The 21637-nt window shown below is 48.7% G+C and overlaps 1 protein-coding gene across 3 annotated transcripts in view; it reads left to right on the plus strand.

Moving 5' to 3' along the window:
• The window catches only part of HSF2BP (heat shock transcription factor 2 binding protein), a 100307-nt gene extending 92219 nt beyond the window's left edge, over positions 1 to 8088 (plus strand). For 2 of the 3 annotated variants that reach the window (XM_064578243.1, XM_064578246.1), the window contains one exon: positions 6566 to 8088. In XM_064578243.1, coding sequence (XP_064434313.1) covers positions 6566 to 6774 — 209 coding nt within the window. In that variant the 3' untranslated portion in view covers positions 6775 to 8088. The remainder of the gene's footprint in view (positions 1 to 6565) is intronic. The other variant, XR_010407385.1, reaches the window with a different exon arrangement.
• Positions 8089 to 21637: the final 13549 nt, after the last annotated feature.

Here is a 21637-nt window from a genome sequence, read left to right on the forward strand (position 1 = left end):
ATGAAGCAGCAGAAAGTGAAATTAAGAAAACAATCCCATTTACAATTGTACCAAAAATAATAAAATACCTAGGAATAAACTTAACCGAAGAGGTGAAAGATCTGTACTCTGAAAACTATAAAACATTGATGAAAGAAATTGAAGGTGACACAAAGAAATGGAAAGACATTCCATGCTCATGGATCAGAACAGATATTGTTAAAATGCCTATATACCCAAAGCAATCTACAAATTTAATGCAATCCCTATCAGAATACCAATAGTGTTTTTCACAGAACTAGAATGAACAGTCCTAAAATTTGTATGGAACCACGAAAGACCCCGAATAGCCAAAGCAATCCTGAAAAAGAAAAAAAAAATATGGAGGTATCACAATTCCAGACTTTAAGTTCTATTACAGAGCTGTAGTTATCAAAATAGTGTGGTACTGGAACAAAAACAGACACATAGACCAACACAACAGAAATAAACCCAAAGAAAGCCCAGAAATAAACCCACAATTATATGGTAAATTAATCTTTGACTAAGGAGTAAAGAATATGCAATGGGAAAAAGACAGTTTCTTCAACAAATGGTGCTGACCATAGGTCAGCGCCGTTGGGTGTTTTCTCTTAGGTCGTTCAGATTGGCTGGAGAGGACTCATAACAGACTCATAATAAACTCATAACAGTTTATAGGCAGAGGCCTATAAACTCTGGAAGCAGAGTAGGGAAGAGGGAGTGTCTTAGAATTTATGGGTATGTTTTCACATAATTTATGTGTTTTCCAGAGAGAGCCTCCATCTTCAATTGTGCCTAATGTCCCTGCTCCAGAGATTCTTTTTTTTTTTTTTTAAAGATTTTATTTATTTATTTGAGAGAGAGAGAATGAGAGACAGAGAGCATGAGAGGGAGGAGGGTCAGAGGGAGAAGCAGACTCCCTGCCGAGCAGGGAGCCCGATGCGGGACTCGATCCCAGGACTCCAGGATCATGACCTGAGCCGAAGGCAGTCGCTTAACCAACTGAGCCACCCAGGCGCCCCTGCTCCAGAGATTCTTTAGAAAATAAATAACCAGTCCTCCAGGGAAGGAGCAATTGCCTAGGGGCAGGGAATAAGAAAGAGGGTCCGAGATGTAATTGTTCCCTTTTTTAAAGGTCAGGCTTATTGAGTTAAAATTTTACATAGAGTGAAATCCACTTACTAGTACTGAGTTCTGTGAGTTGTGACATGCATATACCATGTAATCACTGCCGTAATCAAGACACAGGACTGTTTCATCACCGCAGAATATTCTCTGTGCCACTTTGTGATCATCCCCTCCTCACCCCCAGGCCCTGGCAACCGCAGATCTCTTTTCTCTTCCTGTAGTTTTGACATTTCCAGAATGGCATATAGAAACAATCATGACGTGTATAGATTTTAAAGTCCAGCTTGTTTCTCAGCATAATTCAAGATTCATCGTGTTTTTGTGTGTATGTATCAGTTGTTAATTTCTTTTATTGCTATTTATGTTTTTACTCTATGGAGATACCATGGTCTCTTTAGATCTGTTCATCAGTTGAAAGATGTTTGGGTTATTTCCAGATTTTGGCAACTATGAGCAAAGACACTGTGAATAAACTATTTGAAAATACATTTAACCAAAGAAGAGACATAAATGGGAAGTAAGCAGGTGAAAAGATCTGTCTTTTCCAATATTTTGACAATTTTTATTGGGTTGTTTGTTATTGAGTATTTTTGAGTTTATATTCTGTATTCAGTTGGGTTTTTTAATAAATCTGATACATGTTTTACAAGTATTTTCTCCTGGCCTACTGGTTCATCTTTTCATTTCCTAACTATGTCTTTTGAAGAGCAGATGTCTTTAATTTTGATAGAGCTTATTCATTTTTTTTCTTGTATGGATTGTGCTTTTGGTTTTATATCTAAGGAATTCTTACAAACTCAAGGTTACAAAGATTTTCTCTTGTTTTCTTCTAGAAGTTCTTGGTGTTTTAGGTTTTACATTTAAGTCTATTATTAATTTTAATGTAAGTTTTATATGTGAGGCAAGGTATGGATTCAAGTTCTCTGTTTTTACATATAGGTGTTCAATTTTTCCAGCACCAGTTTTTGAAAAGGCTATTATTTTTAAAATTAATTTTTTTATGGTGCAAAAAGGTGCTTTCATTATAGCACTGGGATGGGACCATAGGCTAAAAGAGCTGTACTGGGGTTGGTGAGGAGTGACTGATTATCTACTTTTAACTTTGTGGAGGGAGGGGTGGGGTAGAGATAACGTAAGTTTCTAAGGCATTTCTTTCTGTTTGCTGAAAGTAGGGCATACTGGATCTTGAAGGTCTGGCTGTTTGTCAAGATAAGGCTGTATTTAGTTTTTGATGAAATATCAACATTAAGGCAGCCATGAGTTACTTGAGGAATCTTTTTTTTTTTTTATGATTTATTTATTTTAGAGAGAGGGAGAGTGAGAGCATGTGGGGAGAGGGGCAGAGGGAGAGAATATTCTAGCAGACTCCCTGCTGAGTGTGGAGCCTGACAGGGGGCTCTGTCTCACCACCCGTGAAATCATGACCTGAGCCGAAACTAAGAGTTGGACACTTAACTGACTGGGCCGCCCAGGCGCCCTGAGGAATCTTTTTTTTTAATTAATTAATTTAAGTAATCTCTATGCCCAGCGTGGGGCTTTAACTCACAACCCCGAGATCAAGATTCCCACTCTCCACTGACGGATCCAGCCAGGCAACCTGAAAAGGCTATTATTTTTTTCGATTAAAATGCATTTCTAAAAAAAATATAAAATGCATTTATATGTTTGTTGAGATTTTACAAAACTGTGGTCTGTTCCAGTGTTCTCTAATCCTGTTTCATTTATCTCTATGATTGTCCCTTCACCAGTATCACACTGTCTTGATGACTGTAAGTTTTGAAATCAAGTACTCTGAGTCTTTCACTGTTTTTCTAAATTGTTTTGGCTGTCCTAGTTCCTTCACTTTTCCAAATAAATTTGAGAATTAGTTTGTTGATTTCTTTTTTTTTTAATTTTTTTTTTAAAGACTTTATTTATTTTTTTGACAGAGAGAGACACAGTCAGGGAACACAAGCAGGGGAAGTGGGAGAGGGAGAAGCAGGCTTCCCACGGAGCAAGGAGCCCGATGTGGGACTTGATCCCAGGACCCCGGGATCATGACCTGAGCTGAAGGCAGACGCTTAACTGACTGAGCCACTCAGGCGCCCCGTTTGTTGATTTCTACAAACAAGCTTATGGGACTTTGATTGGGATAGCACTGAATATGTAGATCACTGGGTAGATTGACCTCGTAACAATATTGGGTCTTCTGGTCCATAAGTACGTTATCTCTCTCAATTTACTTAGGTTGTCTTTACTTTCTCACATCAGTGTTTTATGGTTTTTAGCATACAAAACGTGCACATATTTTATAAGATTTATACCTAAATGTTTTATGTTTTTGGTGCTATTGTAAATGATAGTCTTTTTTTTCTTAATAAAGAATTTATTTAAATAGAAAATATTTAAATATATTTTTTTTAAATCTTATTTTATTATGTTATGTTAATCCCCATACATTACATCATTAGTTTTAGATGAAGTGTTCCATGATTCATTGTTTGCGTATAACACCCAGTGCTCCATGCAGAACGTGCCCTCTTTAATACCCATCACTGGGCTAACCCATCCTCCCACCCCCCTCCCCTCTAGAACCCTCAGTTTGTTTCTCAGAGTCCATCGTCTCTCATGGTTCGTCTCCCCCTCTGATTTCCCCCCCTTCATTTTTCCCTTCCTACTATCGTCTTTTTTTTTTTTTTAATATATAATGTATTATTTGTTTCAGAGGTACAGATCTGTGATTCATCAGTCTTACACAATTCACATTCTGTTTCCAATGTATCCTTACTGAAATGTGGATACAATTGATCATTGTATGCTGACCTTGCTAAACTCAATTAGTTTGTGTTGTTCATGGGTTCTGTGTTTTTACTGATTTTCTCTCCTTACTTTTTAAAATCAGTAATGGAAATAACATTGAAGTTTTCAACTCTAATTGTGAATCGATTTGCCTGTAGAATTCTATCATATTTAGCTTTGGTCTTTTGAAGCTCTGTTATTCAGTACATACATAATTGAGACTGTTATGTCTTCTTGCTGTCTTGACCTCTCTATCATTAGGGAGTGTTACTCCGTAGTCCTGGTAACATTTCTTGTTCTGAAGTCTACTTTGTTTAGTAATAATATAGGCTCTGTAGCCCTCTTTTAAGTAGTGTTTGTTTGGCATATTTTAAATATTTGTTTTTACTTTTAACCTTTGTCTTTATCTTGGGTGTCTTGTGGGCAATGCATAGTGAAGTCTTGCTGTTTTATGCATTCTCTGTTTTCTAATCAGTGTGTTTATACTGTTTTCATTTAATGTATATAGAAATACAAAAATATCTCGTTTCTTTTTTCCTCTTTTTTTGTTTGTTGTTGGATTATTTTAATACTCTGTTTTATCGATACTGCTGGCTTCTCATTTACACTTTAAGAACTTTTTTATGATTTGCCCTAGGGTTTACAATACAACCTTAATTAATCTTTAAATAGTACTGCACTGCTTCAGATGTCCTGTGGGAACCCTACAGCAGTGCTTTCCCATCTCCTATTTAGTTCAGATTCCTTTTCTAGTTGTTCTTGTAGCTGGGTCATCTCGGAGCCTGGCTCTGTTGATTACTTTATTACTCCACCGTGGGCCTTTTGTTTCCCTTGCTTTGTTGTAATTTCTGATTGAATGTTAGACATTGTGTGCAGGGCAATAGAGCAAACTTCTTCTGTAATGGGCTGGATAGTAAATATCTTTAGGGCCATGTATGGTTTCTGCTGCATATTCTTCTCCCCCCTCTCTCTTTTTTAAAAACTATCCCTTTAAAATATAAAAATCACTCTTAGCTTACAGCCTATACAGAAATGTTTCCTGGGCTACGTTTGGTCTCTGGGCCGTAGTGTAACCAGCCTCTGCAGCAGAGAATGAGGTAGCTGGTGTGCACCTGTGGACATGGCCAAGCCTCTTCTTCTGCCGGGCTGTCAGTGCGGGATGGGATGGGTGTGGGTTTGGTGCTGCTGTGCTTGCCTCCTGTGTACCCACAGGCTTCAAATGCCTCACTTCTCCTTGTGCTAAGTGAGGGTGAGGGCCGAGCTGCCCGAGAGTCTTCCTCAGTGCCCTGTTCCACCCTTAGATGTTGGCCTTCCCTTTGCGTCTGTGTTCGGGGGGTCTCCTTCCTTCCTTCCTTTTGCTCCTTTCCCAGCTGTAGACTGCTCTTATTGGCTGCTGGAAGTTTGCTGGGCTGATGCTGGAGGACAAAGGGAGTTCTTTGGTGTTTTGGTCCAGCTCCTGTCCATCTTTGTCTGGGTGGTGGGGCCTTCCTGGTGATCCTGTCCTCCTCCCTGTGGCAGCCACACTCTGCACCAGGTCTTTGGCAGGCCCGTACTGGGGAAAGTTGCCCCCTCCTCCCCCAAAGTAGGAGGATTCTAATGATCCAGGCCCAGGATGTCCTGCCCTCCCTCCTGGACAGAGTGCAGCAGTCTTCACTGGGCCCTGGGGGCCCTGGGTCAACAGCAAGAGCCTCTGGGCAGCCTTAGTGTGTGGCAGTTCTCACTGAGGACTTATTTAGTCTGCTCTTGCAATCCTACTTACTTCTTAAAAGGTTTAAGTGTAGTGCTAAGAAAGAGGTACCGATTTTGAGCCTGGTTGGAATTACGACATTCAATCAAGAAGTGGATCGATGGGGGCGCCCGGGTGGCTCAGTCGTTAAGCGTCTGCCTTCGGCCCAGGTCATGATCCCGGGGTCCTGGGATCGAGCCCCACATGAGGCTCCCTGCTCGGCGGGAGGCCTGCTTCTCCCTCTCCCCTACTTGTGTTCCCTCTCTCACTGTGTTTCTGTCAAATAAAATATTAAAAAAAAAAAAAAAAAAGAAGTGGATCGATGGCGTACTAGAGTTTCCCCTAGGGACGAGTAAGTAGTAAGGAGAGTTGGATCCCTCCTAGTTTAGAATGCAGCTTTGCGTTGGGCTGTTTGTGTCTAGCTGTGTTTTAGTGGTGCCACCGTGCGTGCAGGGCACCAGGTTCTGTAACTCTGGAGGGGACTCCTCAGGGACATGGCAACACTGTGCATCCTGCAGCCTGTGACTCTGGGGAGCCTGGGGGCCCTGGAGAGCTGCGTACCCGTACGTGTCCTCTGAGGACTGGTGTGCTTGCAGTACAGATGGAGCGCTACTTCTTAAAACAATCCTGTGTGGACAGAGTTGGAGCAAACAACATGAAGGCCTCATATTTTTAGTTCAGCATCTTAAAATTATCTGATTGTGAGTAATATTTGAAGATGGATGTCACTAAATCAGTGGTCATTGAGTTTTGTTGCGTCACTCTTAGGAGCTAAGCTTTTACCTCAAGAAGTGACACTGTTTCTCAGTCAGCTGGTAGTTACTGAACAGTCAGACCTGTCATTCAGAAAGGCCGAGAGCTCTCGAGGGATAGACTTTGCCACTGTTCCTGTAGAGTCTCATTCTAACCAGAAGTGTTCCCTCTCTCCCCCAGACCCAGACGCAGAGGTGTGTCTTCATGCACTGCGACTCGTCCAGTCTGTGGTCCTGGAGCCAGAAATCTTCTCCAAGTCGGCCTCCGAGTTCCAGAGCTCCCTGCCCCTGAAGCGCATCCTGGCCATGGCCAAGAGCCGCAACCCTCACCTGCAGACCGTGGCCCAGGAACTCCTGGAGGACCTCCGCGCCCTGGAGCATGATGCGTAGGGGCACTTGGTGTGTCCTTTCCCCTCCCCCAGGCCCCCACTTTGTGTTCCAAAACCATCACCGTGCACCATCTGTTATAGATGGTAGAATGTGAGTGCCTCGAGAGGAACGTGAATGCATATGTATCCACACAACTTTCCCCTGGAAGCGAAAGTACCTGTGGGTGGCTGGTTAGCCTGGCCAAGGGGCAGCCTGAGGAAGACTCCATCCTTCTGGAAAGGCCCATGTCCTATACCTGGAAGAGGGCCGCCTTCGAGCGGCTTCTGCTGCTCGGGAGACTTTCGAGACCTGTGGGTTCCTCTGCACAAAGGGGATGAAATAACCACCTGCCCCATTGGTCAGCATTTTCCTGAGATACATGTTTTGAAAAACAATTCATTCTCTCTCTAGTAATTATAATTAATACCCTAAAATGCAAGTTTACCTTTAAACCTTTTGGTGAACCTGCTATTTCAGGTGACATTGGACATTTTAGTTCTGGTTTTTTTTGTGCCTGTTTTATTTTTGAATAAAGAAAGCCAGAAGAGTCATTGATGTGCACAACTACTCTTTTCTGAAATGTTATAAACTCGGTATTAGGAAGTCGTATATTATAATGCAGTTACTTGGTCGGTAGAAAAAACTCTCTTTACGTTGTTCTGGGCACTTGACTATACACTCAGAAGTCCCGCTTTTCTTATAAGAAATACCATGAAAAGGGCCTCCTAGACGAGAGCCCATGCCGTTGGGTGAAGTTCTTCAAATGACGTCTGCCAGTGTGTCCCAGGGTCCCCACAGCACGTAGATCCTTCTCAGCTGTGCCCGGGCCGCTGACAGAGCGCACGGGAGGACACACTTCATTTCTCACAGACACCGTGCGCGTGAGAGTGGAAGTTCCATCCAGGTCACCCCGTAAAGTCGCATCAGGGAGCGTGTTTGCTCCTTTCTTGCGCTGCTTCCCTCGTAGTGACGCTGCGGGGGCTCAGGCTCTGGGCACCTCTCGGGTGAAGGGAGGTGCTGACGGTCCCTGATGGTGGCGGCCTCATGTATGTTTATAACCCGTGTCTGCTGTGGGGCATGTTAGAAGAACTTCATTTTTCTCTGAAGTCGATTTTATAGGCAACGTGAGGTTTATGGCTGAAGCTGAAGCCACGGGCATGGAGGAAGGTGCGGGGCTGAATCTCAGGAGCCGACAGATTGTGGAACACTACCAGCTCATCAGAGCCAGGGAGCTGTTGTTAGAAGAGGCAATTTGCAATTCATGGGTGCAGAAGTCAGTCCATCTGTGGGCTGTGGTTCTGTAGGTCTGACTATTGGTGAATAAAATTGAGGATGTTGTGTGTTTGTACTTTTTCTAACATGGTATTTTCTTTTTGGGTATTTGATAAGGTGACAGGAGATAAACTAGTGTAAATTAGCTTGTGCTGCCTCTAGAATGCAGGGTCTTTTCCTGCCAAAGATGGGGTCTGCAGCGTAGAGAGACACGGCGCTGGGCCAAAGCATGTTTTATGTAGTTTGGCTAATTAGTAGATGGATGTGATGAAGAAGGATACTTTATTTCCTCCTAATTATGAAGTGCTATAGGGATAGCAAGAGTCCTCATGACAACTCCTTCAGGGAAAAACACATGACAAATGCATGTTTCGAGCATATATCATAGGAAAAGTACTTATGGCCAGTTTTAAGGTATGGCTTAGCCTTTCTAATATTACTGTTTCTCATGTGAAAGTCAAGGAGACACATGAGTTCTAACGAAGTATGAATAAAAGCATGTGCTAGGCAGTGTTTGGGGTCTCTTGTAAATTTAAAATCAGAAACAAAAGCAGTAAAATGGCACATGTATTTTTAAATTTATTTTATTTATTAATTTTTTTCAAGATTTTATTTATTATTTATTTGAGAGAGAGAGAGAGAATGAGAGAGAGCGAGCACATGAGAGGGGAGAGGGTCAGAGGGAGAAGCAGACTCCCTGCCGAGCAGGGAGCCCGATGCGGGACTCGATCCAGGGACTTCAGGATCATGACCTGAGCCGAAGGCAGTCGCTTAACCAACTGAGCCACCCAGGCGCCCTAAATTTATTTTTTTAAAGATTTTATTTATTTGACAGAGATAGTGAGAGCAGGAACACAAGCAGGGGGAGTGGGAGAGGGAGAAGCAGGCTTCCCGCGGAGCAGGGAGCCCGATGTGGGTCTCGATCCCAGGACCCCAGGATCATGACCTGAGCTGAAGGCAGACGCTTAACAACTGAGCCACCCAGGTGCCCCTAAATTTGTTTTTTAAAGAATTCCTCTTATGTTAAGTTGAGGCACTATTCTTTCTCCTTGGTGCTGTCAGTTTGTCTGTAAAGGCATGGAGACTGCCAGGCCAGCCGCCAGGCCTCACACTGCCCTGCCCTGCCCCCGAGGGTGCTCAGAGCTGCCCTCTTGCTCACGGAGCTGGGAGACCCTCATTCAGAAGCAGACCCATACTGCAGCTTTGAGGATGGCTCTCCATAGCTGGGTCTGCACATGGTGCTGAGTGGGGTTGAGAAGTCCTCATCCCGGATATGATGTAGCCCCATGCCTTCTCCTTAGTTCAGAGGTCTTTAAAATTAATTAGAGTACCAAGCAGAGCATCGCAAGTCTGGGGCTTGAAACCAGTGCAAGGCTGGCTGTCGGACCAGGGACAAAGCAGGGTGTTGGTGAGAGCTGTAAATATGCCTATTGTACTGGTTGTACCAGGCCTGCCATGAGCTCTGCTGCCATGACATTAATGTGAATGGAAAAGGTTGATACAAATACTTTTGTAGACTTAGTAATTTCCTGAGAAGTCTTGAAGACAGAGTTTGCTCTGTTTTCTCCTACGATGAGGACGCTGACTCCTGACCACAGTAGGGCCTTGGGTGCAGGTCCCGGTGTAATAGGGGACACAGTAGAGAATACAGCACCCTGTAGGGAGGATGCGGGCTCAGAAGGCAGAGTGACGAACCCAGCAGAAGCTCTTTGATACTTTTCCAAGCCAGACTCAGGTGGGGAGGTCAAGAGACAGCTGGTACGCCTGCATCTTCACAGAACTCGTCTGTCGTGCTCATAGCTGTCCCTCTGCTCTGAGAGTGTGCACATTTAGAATTGTCTCCAGAGGTAGAATAAGTGTGGAATTCAGTGGCATTAAGTACATTCACCAATGTCTATGTCCAGAACTTTCTATCATACCAAACAGAAACTCTGTACCCATTAAACAAGATCTCCTCATTCCCCAGCTGCCCTCCTCCCAGCCCCCGGTATCCTCCGTTCTACTTCTGCCTATGAATTTGATTGTTCTACGTACCTCTTGTAAGTGGAATCGTAAAATATTTGCCCTTCCAGGTCCAGCTTATTTAACTTAGTGTAAAGTCTTCAAGGTTCAGCCGTGTTGTATCATGTGTCAGTTTCATTCCTTTTTATGGCTAAATAACATTCCATCGTATCTACATACAGGCACACCCCAGCGATATTGCAGGTTCAGTTCCAGATACCCCACAACAAAGCGGATATGGCAATGAAGTGAGTCTACTGTTCTGGTCTCCCTATTACGTGTCTAAAAAACACAATGTATATGCCTTCATTATGAAATACTTTATTGCTAGAAAATGCTAACCATCATCTGAGCTTTCAGGAAGTTGTGATCTTTTTGCTGGTGGAAGGTCTCCCCTCGATGTTGACGGCTGCTGACTGCTCAGGGTGGTGGCTGCTGAAGGCTGGGGAGGCCGTGGCAACCTCTTAGAATAAACCAGTAATGACGCTTGCCACATCCATCCACTCTTCCTTTCATGAGCGATTTCTCTGTAGCATGTGATGCTGTTTGATAGCATTTGACCCGCAGGAGAACTTCTCAAATTCTGCTGCTGCTGTATCAACTTAAGTGTGTTTAATATCCCAAATCCTTTGTTGTCATTCCAACAATCTTTATAGCACCTTCACCAGGAGTGGATCCCATCTCAAGAAACCACTTCTTTGCTCACCCATGAGAAGCAGCTCCTCATCTGATCAAGTTTGATGCAGAGATTGCAGCATCTCAGTCCCATCTTCAGGCCCCACTTCTTTTTTTTCTTTTTTCCTTTATTTATTTATTTTTTATTTTTTTATTATGTTAATCACCTTACATTACATCATTAGTTTTTGATGTATGTTCCATGATTCATTGTTTGTGGATAACACCCAGTGCTCCATGCAGAACGTGCCCTCTTTAATACCCATCACCGGGCTAACCAATCCCCCCACCCCTCTCCCCTCTAAAACCCTCAGTTTGTTTTTCAGAGTTTCAGGCCCCACTTCTAATCCTAGTTCTCCTGCTATTTCCACCACATCTGCAGTGATTTCCCCCACTGAAGTCTTGAACCCCCAAAGTTCTCCACGAGGGCTGGAATCAACTTCTTCCAAACTCCTGTTCATGTTGATATCCTGACCTCTTCCCATGAATCACAAATGTTCTTAATGGCATCTAGAACAGGAATCCTTCCCAGAAGGTTTCATTTCGTTTTGCCCAGATCCATCAGAGAAATCACTATCCATGGCAGCTGTACCTTATGAAATGGATTTCTTAAATAATAAGACTGGAAAGTTGAAATGACCCATGGGCTGTGAGAATGGATTTTGCGATGGCAGGTATGAAAACATTCTTCTCATTGTCCATCTCCACCAGAGCCCTTGGGGGACCAGGGCACTTTCAGTGAGCAGTCACATTTTGAAAGGAATCTTTTTTTCTGAGCAGTAGGTCTCAGCAATGGGCTTACTACATTCAGTAAGCCATGTTGTAAACAGATGGATTGCCATCCAGGCTTTGTTGTTCCATTGACAGAGCATAGGCAGAGTAGAGTTAGTAGGCATAATTGCTCAGGGCCCTAGGATTTTCAGAATGGTCAGTGAGCATTGGCTGCCAATGAAATTCACCATTCGCCTCTGACAAGAATCAGCCTGTCCTTTGAAGCTTTGAAGCTGGGCACTGACTTTTCCTCTCCAGCTATGAAAGTCCTGGATGGCATCTCCTTCGTCTGCAAGACTTTACTACATTGAAAGCCTATTGTGGAGACGCCTTCATGGATGATCTTAGCTGGAATTTCTGGAGAACTTGCTGCAGCTTCTATGACAGCACTTGTAACCTCACCTGGCACTTTTATGTTACGGAGACGTCTTCTCTCCTTAAACCTCACGAACCCACCTCTGCTAGCTTCCTCACCTCTCAGCCTTCACAGAATTGAAGAGAGTTAGGATCTTGCTCTGGAGGAGGCTTTGGTTTAAGGGAATGCTGGGGCTGGTTTGGCCTTCTGTCCAGACCACTCAAACTTTCTCCACATCAGCAGTAAGACTATTTCACTTTCTTACCATTTGTGTGTTCACTGGAGTAGCACTAGTGATTTCCTTCAAGAACTTTTCTTTGCATTTGCCATTTGGCTGTTTGGTGCAAGAGGGAGGCCTAGCTTTTGGCCTATCTCAGCTTTTGACATGCCTTCCTTACTAAGCTTAATCATTTCTAGCTTTTGATTCAACGTGAGAGACGTTCAACTCTTCCTTTCATTTGAACACTCAGAGGCCATTGCAGGATTATTAATGGATCTGATTTCAGTATCGTGTCTCAGGGAACAGGGAGGCCTGAGGAGAGAGGGAGAGGTGGGGGAACAGCCAGTCGGTGGAGAGTCAGAACGCACACGACACTTACCAGTTAAGTTTGTCGTCTTATATAGGTGCAGTCAGGGCACCCCAAACAGCTGCAGAAGTCACATCAAGCCTCACTGGTCACAGATCACCATAACCAGTGTAGTAAGAATGAAAAAGTGTGGAATATTGCAAGAATTACCAAAATGTGACACAGGGACGTGAAATGAGCAAATGCTGTTGGAAATATAGTGCCGATAGACTTGGAGGACATAAACGTTCAATTTGTTTTTAAAAAAAAGGCAGTATCTGTGAGCAAAGTGCAAAACCAGGTATGCCTGCGCCATATTTTGTTTATCTGCTGATGGACACTTGGGCTGTTTCCACCTCCTGACTGCGTAATGCTGTAGCGAATACTGGTGCACGAGTGTCTGTCTGCATCTCTGCTTTCACGACTGCTGGCTGTACACTCAAATGTGAAACTGCTGTATCACATGGTAGTCCTGTGTTTAACTGTTGGAGGAACTGACAAACTGTTTTCCACAACAGCTGCACAATTTTGTGTTCCCACCAGCGTCCCTGCACGAGGACTCCTGTTTCTCCATGTCCCTGCCAGCTCTGCTTATTTTCTGTTTTTACTGGAGCCATCTTTATGGGTGTGAGGTGGTATCTCATTGTGCTTTTGATTTGTGTTGTTGAGCATCTTGTCACGTGCTTATGGGCCATTGCATATCTCCTTTGGAGAAATGTCTGTTCACGTCTTTTATCTATTTTCGAATTGGGTTGTTTGCTTCTTCTTGTTGAGTTCCAGAAGCTCTTTATATATTCTGGATACCAATCCCTTATCAGAGAGGTGATTTGCAAATATTCACTCCATTCTGTGGGTTGTCTTTTCACTCTGTTCATAGTGTCCCTTGATGTAGAAGAGTTAAATTTGTATCAAGTCTAACTTAATCTGTTTTTCTTTTGTTGCATGTGCTTTTGATATCATATCTAAGAAATCATTGCCAAATTTGTGGTCATGAAGATTTTCCCCTATGTTTTGTTCTAAGAGTTTTTTTGTTTTCTCTCTGCACTTTAGGTCGATCCATTTTGAATTTTTGGATATGGTGTGTAAGGGTCCAACTTCATGATTTTGCCTGTGGATTTCCAGTTTTCCCAACCATGTGTTGAATTTTGTGATTGTCATTTGGAAATATTATTACAAGTATGATTTTCAAAACACAAAGATTCATGTATATTATACTCATTATATTTTAGAAATCTTTGGTGTTTTTCATGAGTAGCTTTTATTGTAAGGATTTTAAGTCATTCCAGTTGGAGCTCCCTCAGCTGCTAGTTTCCCCCCAAGAATGCATATTTAATATCCTTAGAACATATTAGCCCAAAAAGACTTAAAAAAAAAGGACTCTTGGTCATATAGTTTATTATAGTTTTTAATTGAAGGCATATTTGTGGCTCAGGTTCTTAGAATAAATGGTTTTATGCAAACAGTTACTCTTGGACATCTGAGGGAAGAGTCCAGGGAGCAGGAGGAGTGGGTGCAAGGGCCCTGGAGCACTTGTTTGGGGTGAGTTTGGAGATGGCAGGGAGTGTATGCATACAAGCCCTGGGCAGACATCATGGTTTGCTCTGTGTGATGGCGTATTGTTGGACAGTTGGGGGCAGGAGCAATATCTGATTTTCCTTTCAAAATGTAAAGAAAATAGATTTTGGTTTTGGCATCAGTAGGTGGCCACACTCTCTGACTTGAGCCGAGGGGTCACCTGCCAGCCCTACCACTGTAAGCCTCCAGAGTTCCCGATACCAAGCCCGGTGAGACACAGGCCTCCCCAGGCAGGTACCTGTTCCCCCCACAACCCTGCCCCCGACTCGCTGCCGCTCACGTGTGTCATGCAGAGCACGGGTGAGGCGGAGGTGACGTGTCCCTGTGGGCAGGAGGAGAGCCCACTCAGTGCCAGCCCCGCTCTCAGTCACCTGCACCATCAGCCCCTCAGCTGTCCCGGGTCCACTCTCTCCCGGCCTGCAGACCTCAGGTCAGAGATTCTTAGTGATGGTGGCGTCCTGGAGCGCTTAGCCGATCAGTAAGCTTCTCTCCACAGACGTGCATGGAAGCACCTGCGTGTCCTCCCCTGTATAATTTCTGGCATCTGTGGGGACCCCACCAGTGGCTGGTAAGGGGCCCCTTGCCCTGGGTGTGAGAATCACGTGGCCTGGGGTAGGGCCAGGCCTGTGATGAGGCACTCCGACAGGTATTGATAGTACCATGATTTCTGTGAGACGCCAAGGCCTCCCACGTGCACATTGGCCCTGAGGCTGGTTTCCTGGTGGCAGTCAGGGCTTGTGTCCACGTTGCTCCAGCTCAGTCCTCACCCTCGCTGTCTGCAGGGAGGGGACGAGCCAGGGCCGTTGAGCTGCTTGCCTGAGCGGCAGAGCTGTGCTCACAGCCTGACGTCACCTCCGCCCCTCTGGGTGTGCGTCCATCCTCATCTGTGCTCACTCCTTCTCCAGACCAGGGTCTGGTCCTGCTCTTGGGCTTTCGCAGTTCTGGTGACCGGTGGTTTCAGTTCCTCTGGCCCCCTCTGGCCAGCATGCTCTGGACACCACCAGTAGGCCCCTGAGGGCGTGGAGGGAGGTAAGGGAAGTAGAGGACAGCAGCGGATGTCCACCAGTTACACCTTCTGCCCACCCACCCGAGTGGCGTTTGGATGGCACATGTGGATACGTGACAGGCTCCTGTAGCTGCCCGATCACATGGTAACAGGTGAATAACACCGACGGAGAGACCTAGATTCATCATCAATATTATAAACTTTGATTTTTAAAAGATTCTGTTCGGTATCTGCAAATCAGTTTACAAAATTATTTCCTTCTGTCTCAGGGAGCTGATTGTTCTTGGGGTCACTGAAATCTGTCTTACCTTTGCCTGGGAAAACGGAGTATTTCTCTGTGTCATTCTTTGTTTGAGATCCCCTAGAGCTGAGGCAAATGGGCCAGGGGGTGACAGACATTCCTGCCTGCCCTCGGCCACCGAGCCGGCTCCCGGAGGCCAGGCTTGGGCTGGGTTAGGGCCGATTGGGCAAGGCGGTGGGGACAGAGGGAGAGGCGGCCCCGTGCAGAAGGGCTGGTGGTTTGCTTTTCTTTCCTGTCTTTAGGTGCCCACAGAGACGAGATGAAGGACAGCAGCAGCTTGAAGGCACCACTTAGGGCAGAGCGGAGCAAGGCCATCCCGTTGGCAAAAAGAACTCACAAAATGTGCATTTTCTAGAGACCGGAAACTCACTTCTTATGCATCGAAGCTGCTTTTTTGAGGTGAACCGTTTTCATGGCAATCTTTATAAACACATTGCACACTGCCTGCCTGGATGTGTCATACTCGGCATGTCGCCCTCTGCTCGATGAATCAGTGTCCCCGCCCGCCTCCCAGCCAGGGCAGTCTTAGAGCGGTATGGTAGCATTTGAACCTACTTCCTCCAGCTGAGAGTAGGAGGCTGTTTCTCACATGGGGATGAGGTTCTCGCCTACGTGTACCCCTGCTTATGGGGGCGGGGGCAGGGGTACATATGGTGGCCTGGATCCCTGTTGGTCAGAGGCGCTTTCTGTTTGGTTCTGGCTGGGCACAGGGGCTGGCGGGGCCTTCTGCCCCCACCGAACTGTGATCCCACCAGGATAGCAGCCTGGGGTGTGTGGGAGCAAGACCCCGGGGTTCTCTCCTCGGGTCCTCCTGGTCTGCAAGACGGTGCCTTTGAGAAGCGTTGCCTTGCCTGCCTGCCTCTGGTGGAAGGTTTGCCCTTGGGTGAAAGAGGCAGCACCGCTGGACTGGACTCCCCCTCCCCCCACTGTGAGGCCCAGCATCTCCTTGCTTCTGTCCCATCTTGACTCTATCACAGTCCAGGCTCCCTGGGAGTGAGGAGGGAGAGGTCTTTCCAGGGTGGTGGTGGAGGCCCTGGGCCCCTGGGGTCCTCGTGCTCTGGGCTTTACCCTCATCCGGAGCATGGGAGCTCCTGGATGGCTGGGCATGCCTCCGGCCAGCACCACAACTGCCACTTTCCTGTGGCACCTGATCCTGCTGCTGAGCTGCCCCGTGCCGCCTCCCTCCCTCCCACATAGACACCACCACGGGACCTTCCCACAAGCCCTGCCCTCACACCAAACACTTGGTGCCGGACTCAGGTGCGGACATGGTTCAAGCCTTTGTAATGACGTCCCTGACATCAGTGAGTGGATATGGGCACAGATCTTGCATGCGTGCGTGCACCTGTGTGTGCGTGTGTGAGCGGGCGTGTGTGTGTGTGGGGGGTCCGTCGTGCCTTCCTTCACTGCTGAGCCTGTGTCCTGGCTCTTGTCCAGCTGGTTACCCTGTTATGTCTGTTCGCCAAGCCTGTGAAACCCTGGTGGGAGTTTGGCTACAAATAAGAAAACCCAAGCCTCCGTGTGTGCATTTCTTCCTAGGAGTGCAAGGGAAGCACGTAAAAGAGTAAAAATCCAGAAGCAGCAGCATCATGGGAGCTTGTCCTTCAGGACATGGCCTCGGCCACATTGTCAAGCAAACAGCAGGGAGGAGAGGGCTGCGCCACCGAGGACTGCTCATGAGGCTGGCCTGGTGCTGCCTTTCCTGACCTGTGTCTTGATGGGAGAGACTGGTCACAAAGGGGTGATCATTTTCTGTCTGATGTTGTGTTCCAGCTTTCGTGCCCGGAACTAAGGAAGTCCATAGTAAGGTTTTCCTGGGCAAACATGGCCCCTCACTGAGGGGGCTGGACTAGGGTTTGAAGTGGACTTGTCTCCTCCTTTCCCCCTCATTTTGAGCCCCCATGTTGGATGGAGTCTGGGGTTTGTGTGGGTGCAGGACTCCCAATGACACCGAAGGCATTTACATCCCACATTTCTGGGGTTGTGTACCTGCCAAGTGTACTTGTGGTCCGACATTTGGCTAGGCCTAAGGAGATGGTGGCAGGTGACAGAAGCCGTCTCTGAGCCTGGCAGGACAAACCTGAAACTCCCTCCTTATCCGGGGCCGGCTCACGTCAGGCTTGCATTTGCTCTTAAAACCAGCAACAGGGGGGGCCTGGGTGGCTCTGTCAGTTCAGCATCCAACTCTTGGTTTTGGCTCAGGTCATGGTCTCAGGGTCATGGGATTGAGCCCCGTGTCGGGCTCTGTGCTCAATACAGAGTCAGCTTCAGGTTCTCGCTCCCTCCCCTTCTGCCCCTCCCTGCTCGCACTTGCGTGTGTGCACGCTCTCTCAAATAAATAAAAATCTTAAAAAAACAAAAAACCAGCAACAGAATGACTGGGGACCTGAGGCAGAACCCTCTCTGCAGCTCCCTCTGCTCCCCATTGTCCTATGACCTTATCTTGTTTTCTCTGCTGTGCTGGAAAAAATCCCATTCCTGGAAATTTCCAGGAGAGAAGCCCTCTCTTCAGGCCAGCGCCCCGGCTTTGGGTTGAGCGTCCCTGTCTTCGAGGCCCAGATGCCTGCTGACCAGCACCCATCCAGACCGGGCACTGCCTTATGCCCTGTTGACGTCATCAGCACGAGAGACTCCCGGCAAGGAACAAAACTGCCTGTACCCTGGGGCTCCTGATGCTATCGTCTGGTAGGAAACCCTGCCTGAGCTCTGGGCAGGTGAAAAGCCTTCCTGTTTGTCGAGCAATTAGTCACACGGATTCTGGGCCAAGACACATCATCTGCGCGATGTTAATCCCCGGGCCAGAGACGACAGGCTGGCGGAACCCACAGGGCTGGCACAATGGCACTTCAGGCGGCCGGATGGCTTCACTTTCCCACTCATTCGCAGCCCCTGCCCTGCTCAGCACGTGCTTCCTTGTTTCCAAGTCCTTCTGGAGCACTGAGTTCTGGGCTACGCTCTGCCCTGCTCCAGAGAGGCAGCCTCCACTCTCCACAGAAGGAAGCTGTGTTCCCGTGCCGGGAGGGCTCGGGGCTACCACTCCAGCTGGGGGGCGGGGAGGGGGTGGTGGCTCCCGGACGTTCCTCTTCCAGAACAGACTGCCGGGCAGTGCAGCTTCAGCTGCTGGCTGGGGGTGGGGGGTGGGGGGGGCACACTTGTGCTTCAGGGTTCCCAGGGACCGAAGGATGTGCACACCAAGAACACCCACCACATTTCATCCTGTTTCTGTTGTTTACAGACCTGCAGGTAGTATCTTTCCAGGGGTGGGGATCACATTACCCATCGCAGCAGTCTGCAAACAGGTACTGGACCAAACAGCAGGCCTGTCTCGTGGCCCCAGACCTGCGGCTGGCCGGCCAGCTCACGGTGGGCATGCAGCCCTCCCTTCTCAGGCAGGAACCAGAGCGTGGCCAGCAGAACCACGGAAGGCAGGGAGAATGGGGTCCTGGGCAAGTACTGCATCGCAGAGGACAGCACGTTCCCACAGTGACAGGCCTCTGTGGGCCCTCGTCCTTCCGCGATCCCACCGTGGTTCACCCTGACAGTATCATCAGCTGCCGGAGGAGCATGGTGGGCAGGGGCAGGGCCCCAGAGAAAAACCCCAGGTGCGGGTTCCAACCCAAATCAAGTTTCGCTTTTGACTTTGAATCATGCCCCATGGTTTTGGTCCTAGGATTCATTTTTTCCTGATTGCATTTAGTCTGGGCTCCTGTTACAATCTGCATTTCCTGAGCATGCCTTCAGCACAAGAGATGGGAGGTAGGGACCCAGACGTTCCTGCACACGTGGCCCAGCAGAGGTAGGTCATGCTGCTGGATGAGCCTGTCCTGACGCAGGTTCCTGGGAGGCTGGCCGGGGTGGCCGGGCCCCCCAGCCACACTCTGCTGGTGGTACTGCTGGCCTGCGGTGGCTCTGGGGGGAGGATGTCCTGAGGGAAGTCGGGGCAACAGGATGGGACTCTGGGCTCAGCATTTGGTCTCCTGCCGGGGTCCCCCTTTCCTTCCTGCCTCTGACAATGTCTGAGCTGCGTTTTATAACGTGGCCAGTGACTGCTCTGGGGAGGCTGAGTCTCGGGGGATAATTATTGGGCCTACGTAGGCTGTGTGCCATACAGTAATACCATGTTGTGGGGGAGTGTCGTTTTGGGGAGGTCAGGCCAGTAAAGGGAGGTCACCTTGCCACAGAGTTTACACTCCTGAAGCTAAAATCTGCACAAGACTAACCCTCCGCCCTGCGCTTCTCATGTGGCAGCCTGGGGGCTGTGGCCAGCACGCCCTGACAGCATTGGTGTGACAGGAGGGACGAGAATGGGCCCACAAGGCCATTCCTTCTTGGCAAAGTCTCCTTGGCAACAACGCTTTTCCTGCTGGTCCAGCCAGGTGGGAAGCAGCCCATGGCACAGCCTGGCTGGGGGTGGACACAGGCATCAGGCCCTCAGGACATTCGGGGTCAGAGGGCAGAGAAGGCCGGCACGAAGGGTGCCGTCTGAGCAAGGATACCCAGGGCCTGCCTGCTCCCTGGCAGCAGAATGTTCCAGCAATGTACTGCCTTGACCAGCTGCTCCCTGAGCCCTGTCCTTCCTGGAGATTGTCCTCCCCACCCCACCTCCCGCCACTTCCTAGAAAGCTGGTTACTAGAATTTTCCTTCAGGTTGGATCCCTTCTTGGGAAATGGTTGGGAGGGCCGAGTCTGTGTGCGCGTAAACATCCTAGTCCTGGCCTCTGGGCTCACATGTGGGATTGCAGACCTGTTCCGAGCTGGGCAAGGAAGGGCTATTGCAATATCTCAGGGCCACGTCCTGACCCCCCACCTCGTGTTCCCCGATTCAGTTCTGCCCAGCCCTGCACACCTGGGCAGGGCCTCTGAGCTGGAGGAGGTTGAGGGGGTGTCAGTCGTGGCCTGGGGCATCTTGGAGAGTGGGCGGGGGTGCGTGGACAGCTGGGCGCTGAGCAGGAGGGAGCAGGAGGAAGGGCCCTACTCCCAGGAGCCCCTGTGGCCGGCCGGGGCATGGGTGCCTATGTCTGTGTTGACTGGAATCCCACAGGGAGGTAAAGCTCTTGCTTGACAGATCTCTTTCTGGCACCTTCTGTCCGAACGCGGCCCGCCCCTTCACTGCTTCCTCTTCATGGCTCAGCCATCGAAACCATCCGCCGTGGTTCCTGGCCAGCCAGCACTAGTCCTGCTTACCACCCATCTCACCCAGACCTTCGGCCGAGCCATCCCTCTGAAAGATTGGTCCCCTGGGGCATCACTGCCTGCCCTGACCCGCACTCCTGCTCCTCTGCTCTAGGACCCCCACTCTGACCAGCGGATACTGGCCCTGAGCTTGCCCCAGCCTGCCCCACTTCCCTTCTTAGAAAACCTCCCTCCGTGGCCGGCGTTGGCATCACCCCCTTGCAAGTCCTCGCCCGCCGGCCCACTGCCATACTCCCCTGGCAGAGCTGGACCCCGAGGAGAGAAACAGCTCGGGGGCTCTGTGCTGCACCCGGGCAGATGGCTGGTGCCAGGAAGAACGGCTGCACCCCTCGGATGCCGGGGGCAGCATTTGGCCGAGAAGCAGGTGTGGCCGAGCATGTGCCACCATCAGGGCCAGAGCGAGGCTCTTGGTTCCCTCCTCAGTACGCCTCATCTTACGAAGCTCTGGCCCCCGTGCCCAGTGAGTTCTCCACCCAGCAGCCAAGCCAGCTGGATCTTTTAAAAGCATAAACCTGGCCACATAATCCCCTTGCTTCGACTTTTTCCGTGATGTCCCAGGGCACGTGGAGCAGGTGTGCCGAGCCTACCTGTCGTGCTGGCCCATTGCTCCCCAGCACCATAGGTGCCTGCCCCAGCCAGCCTGGTTCTTGCTGCTGATTTGGCTTTTGCCTTCTCTGTGTGAGAAGGGGGCCTGGAGGTCTGCCAGACCGAGAACAGGCCTGGGACGCATAGATGCGGGAAATATTTGATGAGCGAACCCTGCCAGGGGGCAGGTCACCTAATCATGGGGCTGCACCATCTGGGGACACCTCCCACAGCCCCCTCTTGTGTCGCCTCTCCAGACCTGTCCATTCCGTGCCATAGTAGGGACGGGCTTGGTTGTGGAGGGCGGTAGACTGAACGGCTGGCAGGTCCGAGTGCCCTGCTGGAGCCGCACCTGCCCTGGCTCCTCTCTGCCGTGGGGCCTCACCCAGGCTCTGCACATTAGCTGCCCGTGTATTCGGCACCCACCCCATGCGCCTTCTAGGGGAGGCTGGTGGAGCATCCCCGGCAGACAGCTGGTCCTGGGCTCCTTCCTCTCCTGTGCCGATTGCTTTGCGGGTGCCTGACTATGGCAGGCGCTGCAGACCCATCTGTCCCCTCCTACACTGGGCAGAGTTTCTGATATT

Source organism: Mirounga angustirostris, unplaced genomic scaffold, assembly GCF_029215605.1.
Source record: "Mirounga angustirostris isolate CCGP_5_RB_7025 unplaced genomic scaffold, mMirAng1.0.hap1 SCAF_1, whole genome shotgun sequence".
NCBI classification, from domain to species: domain Eukaryota; kingdom Metazoa; phylum Chordata; class Mammalia; order Carnivora; family Phocidae; genus Mirounga; species Mirounga angustirostris.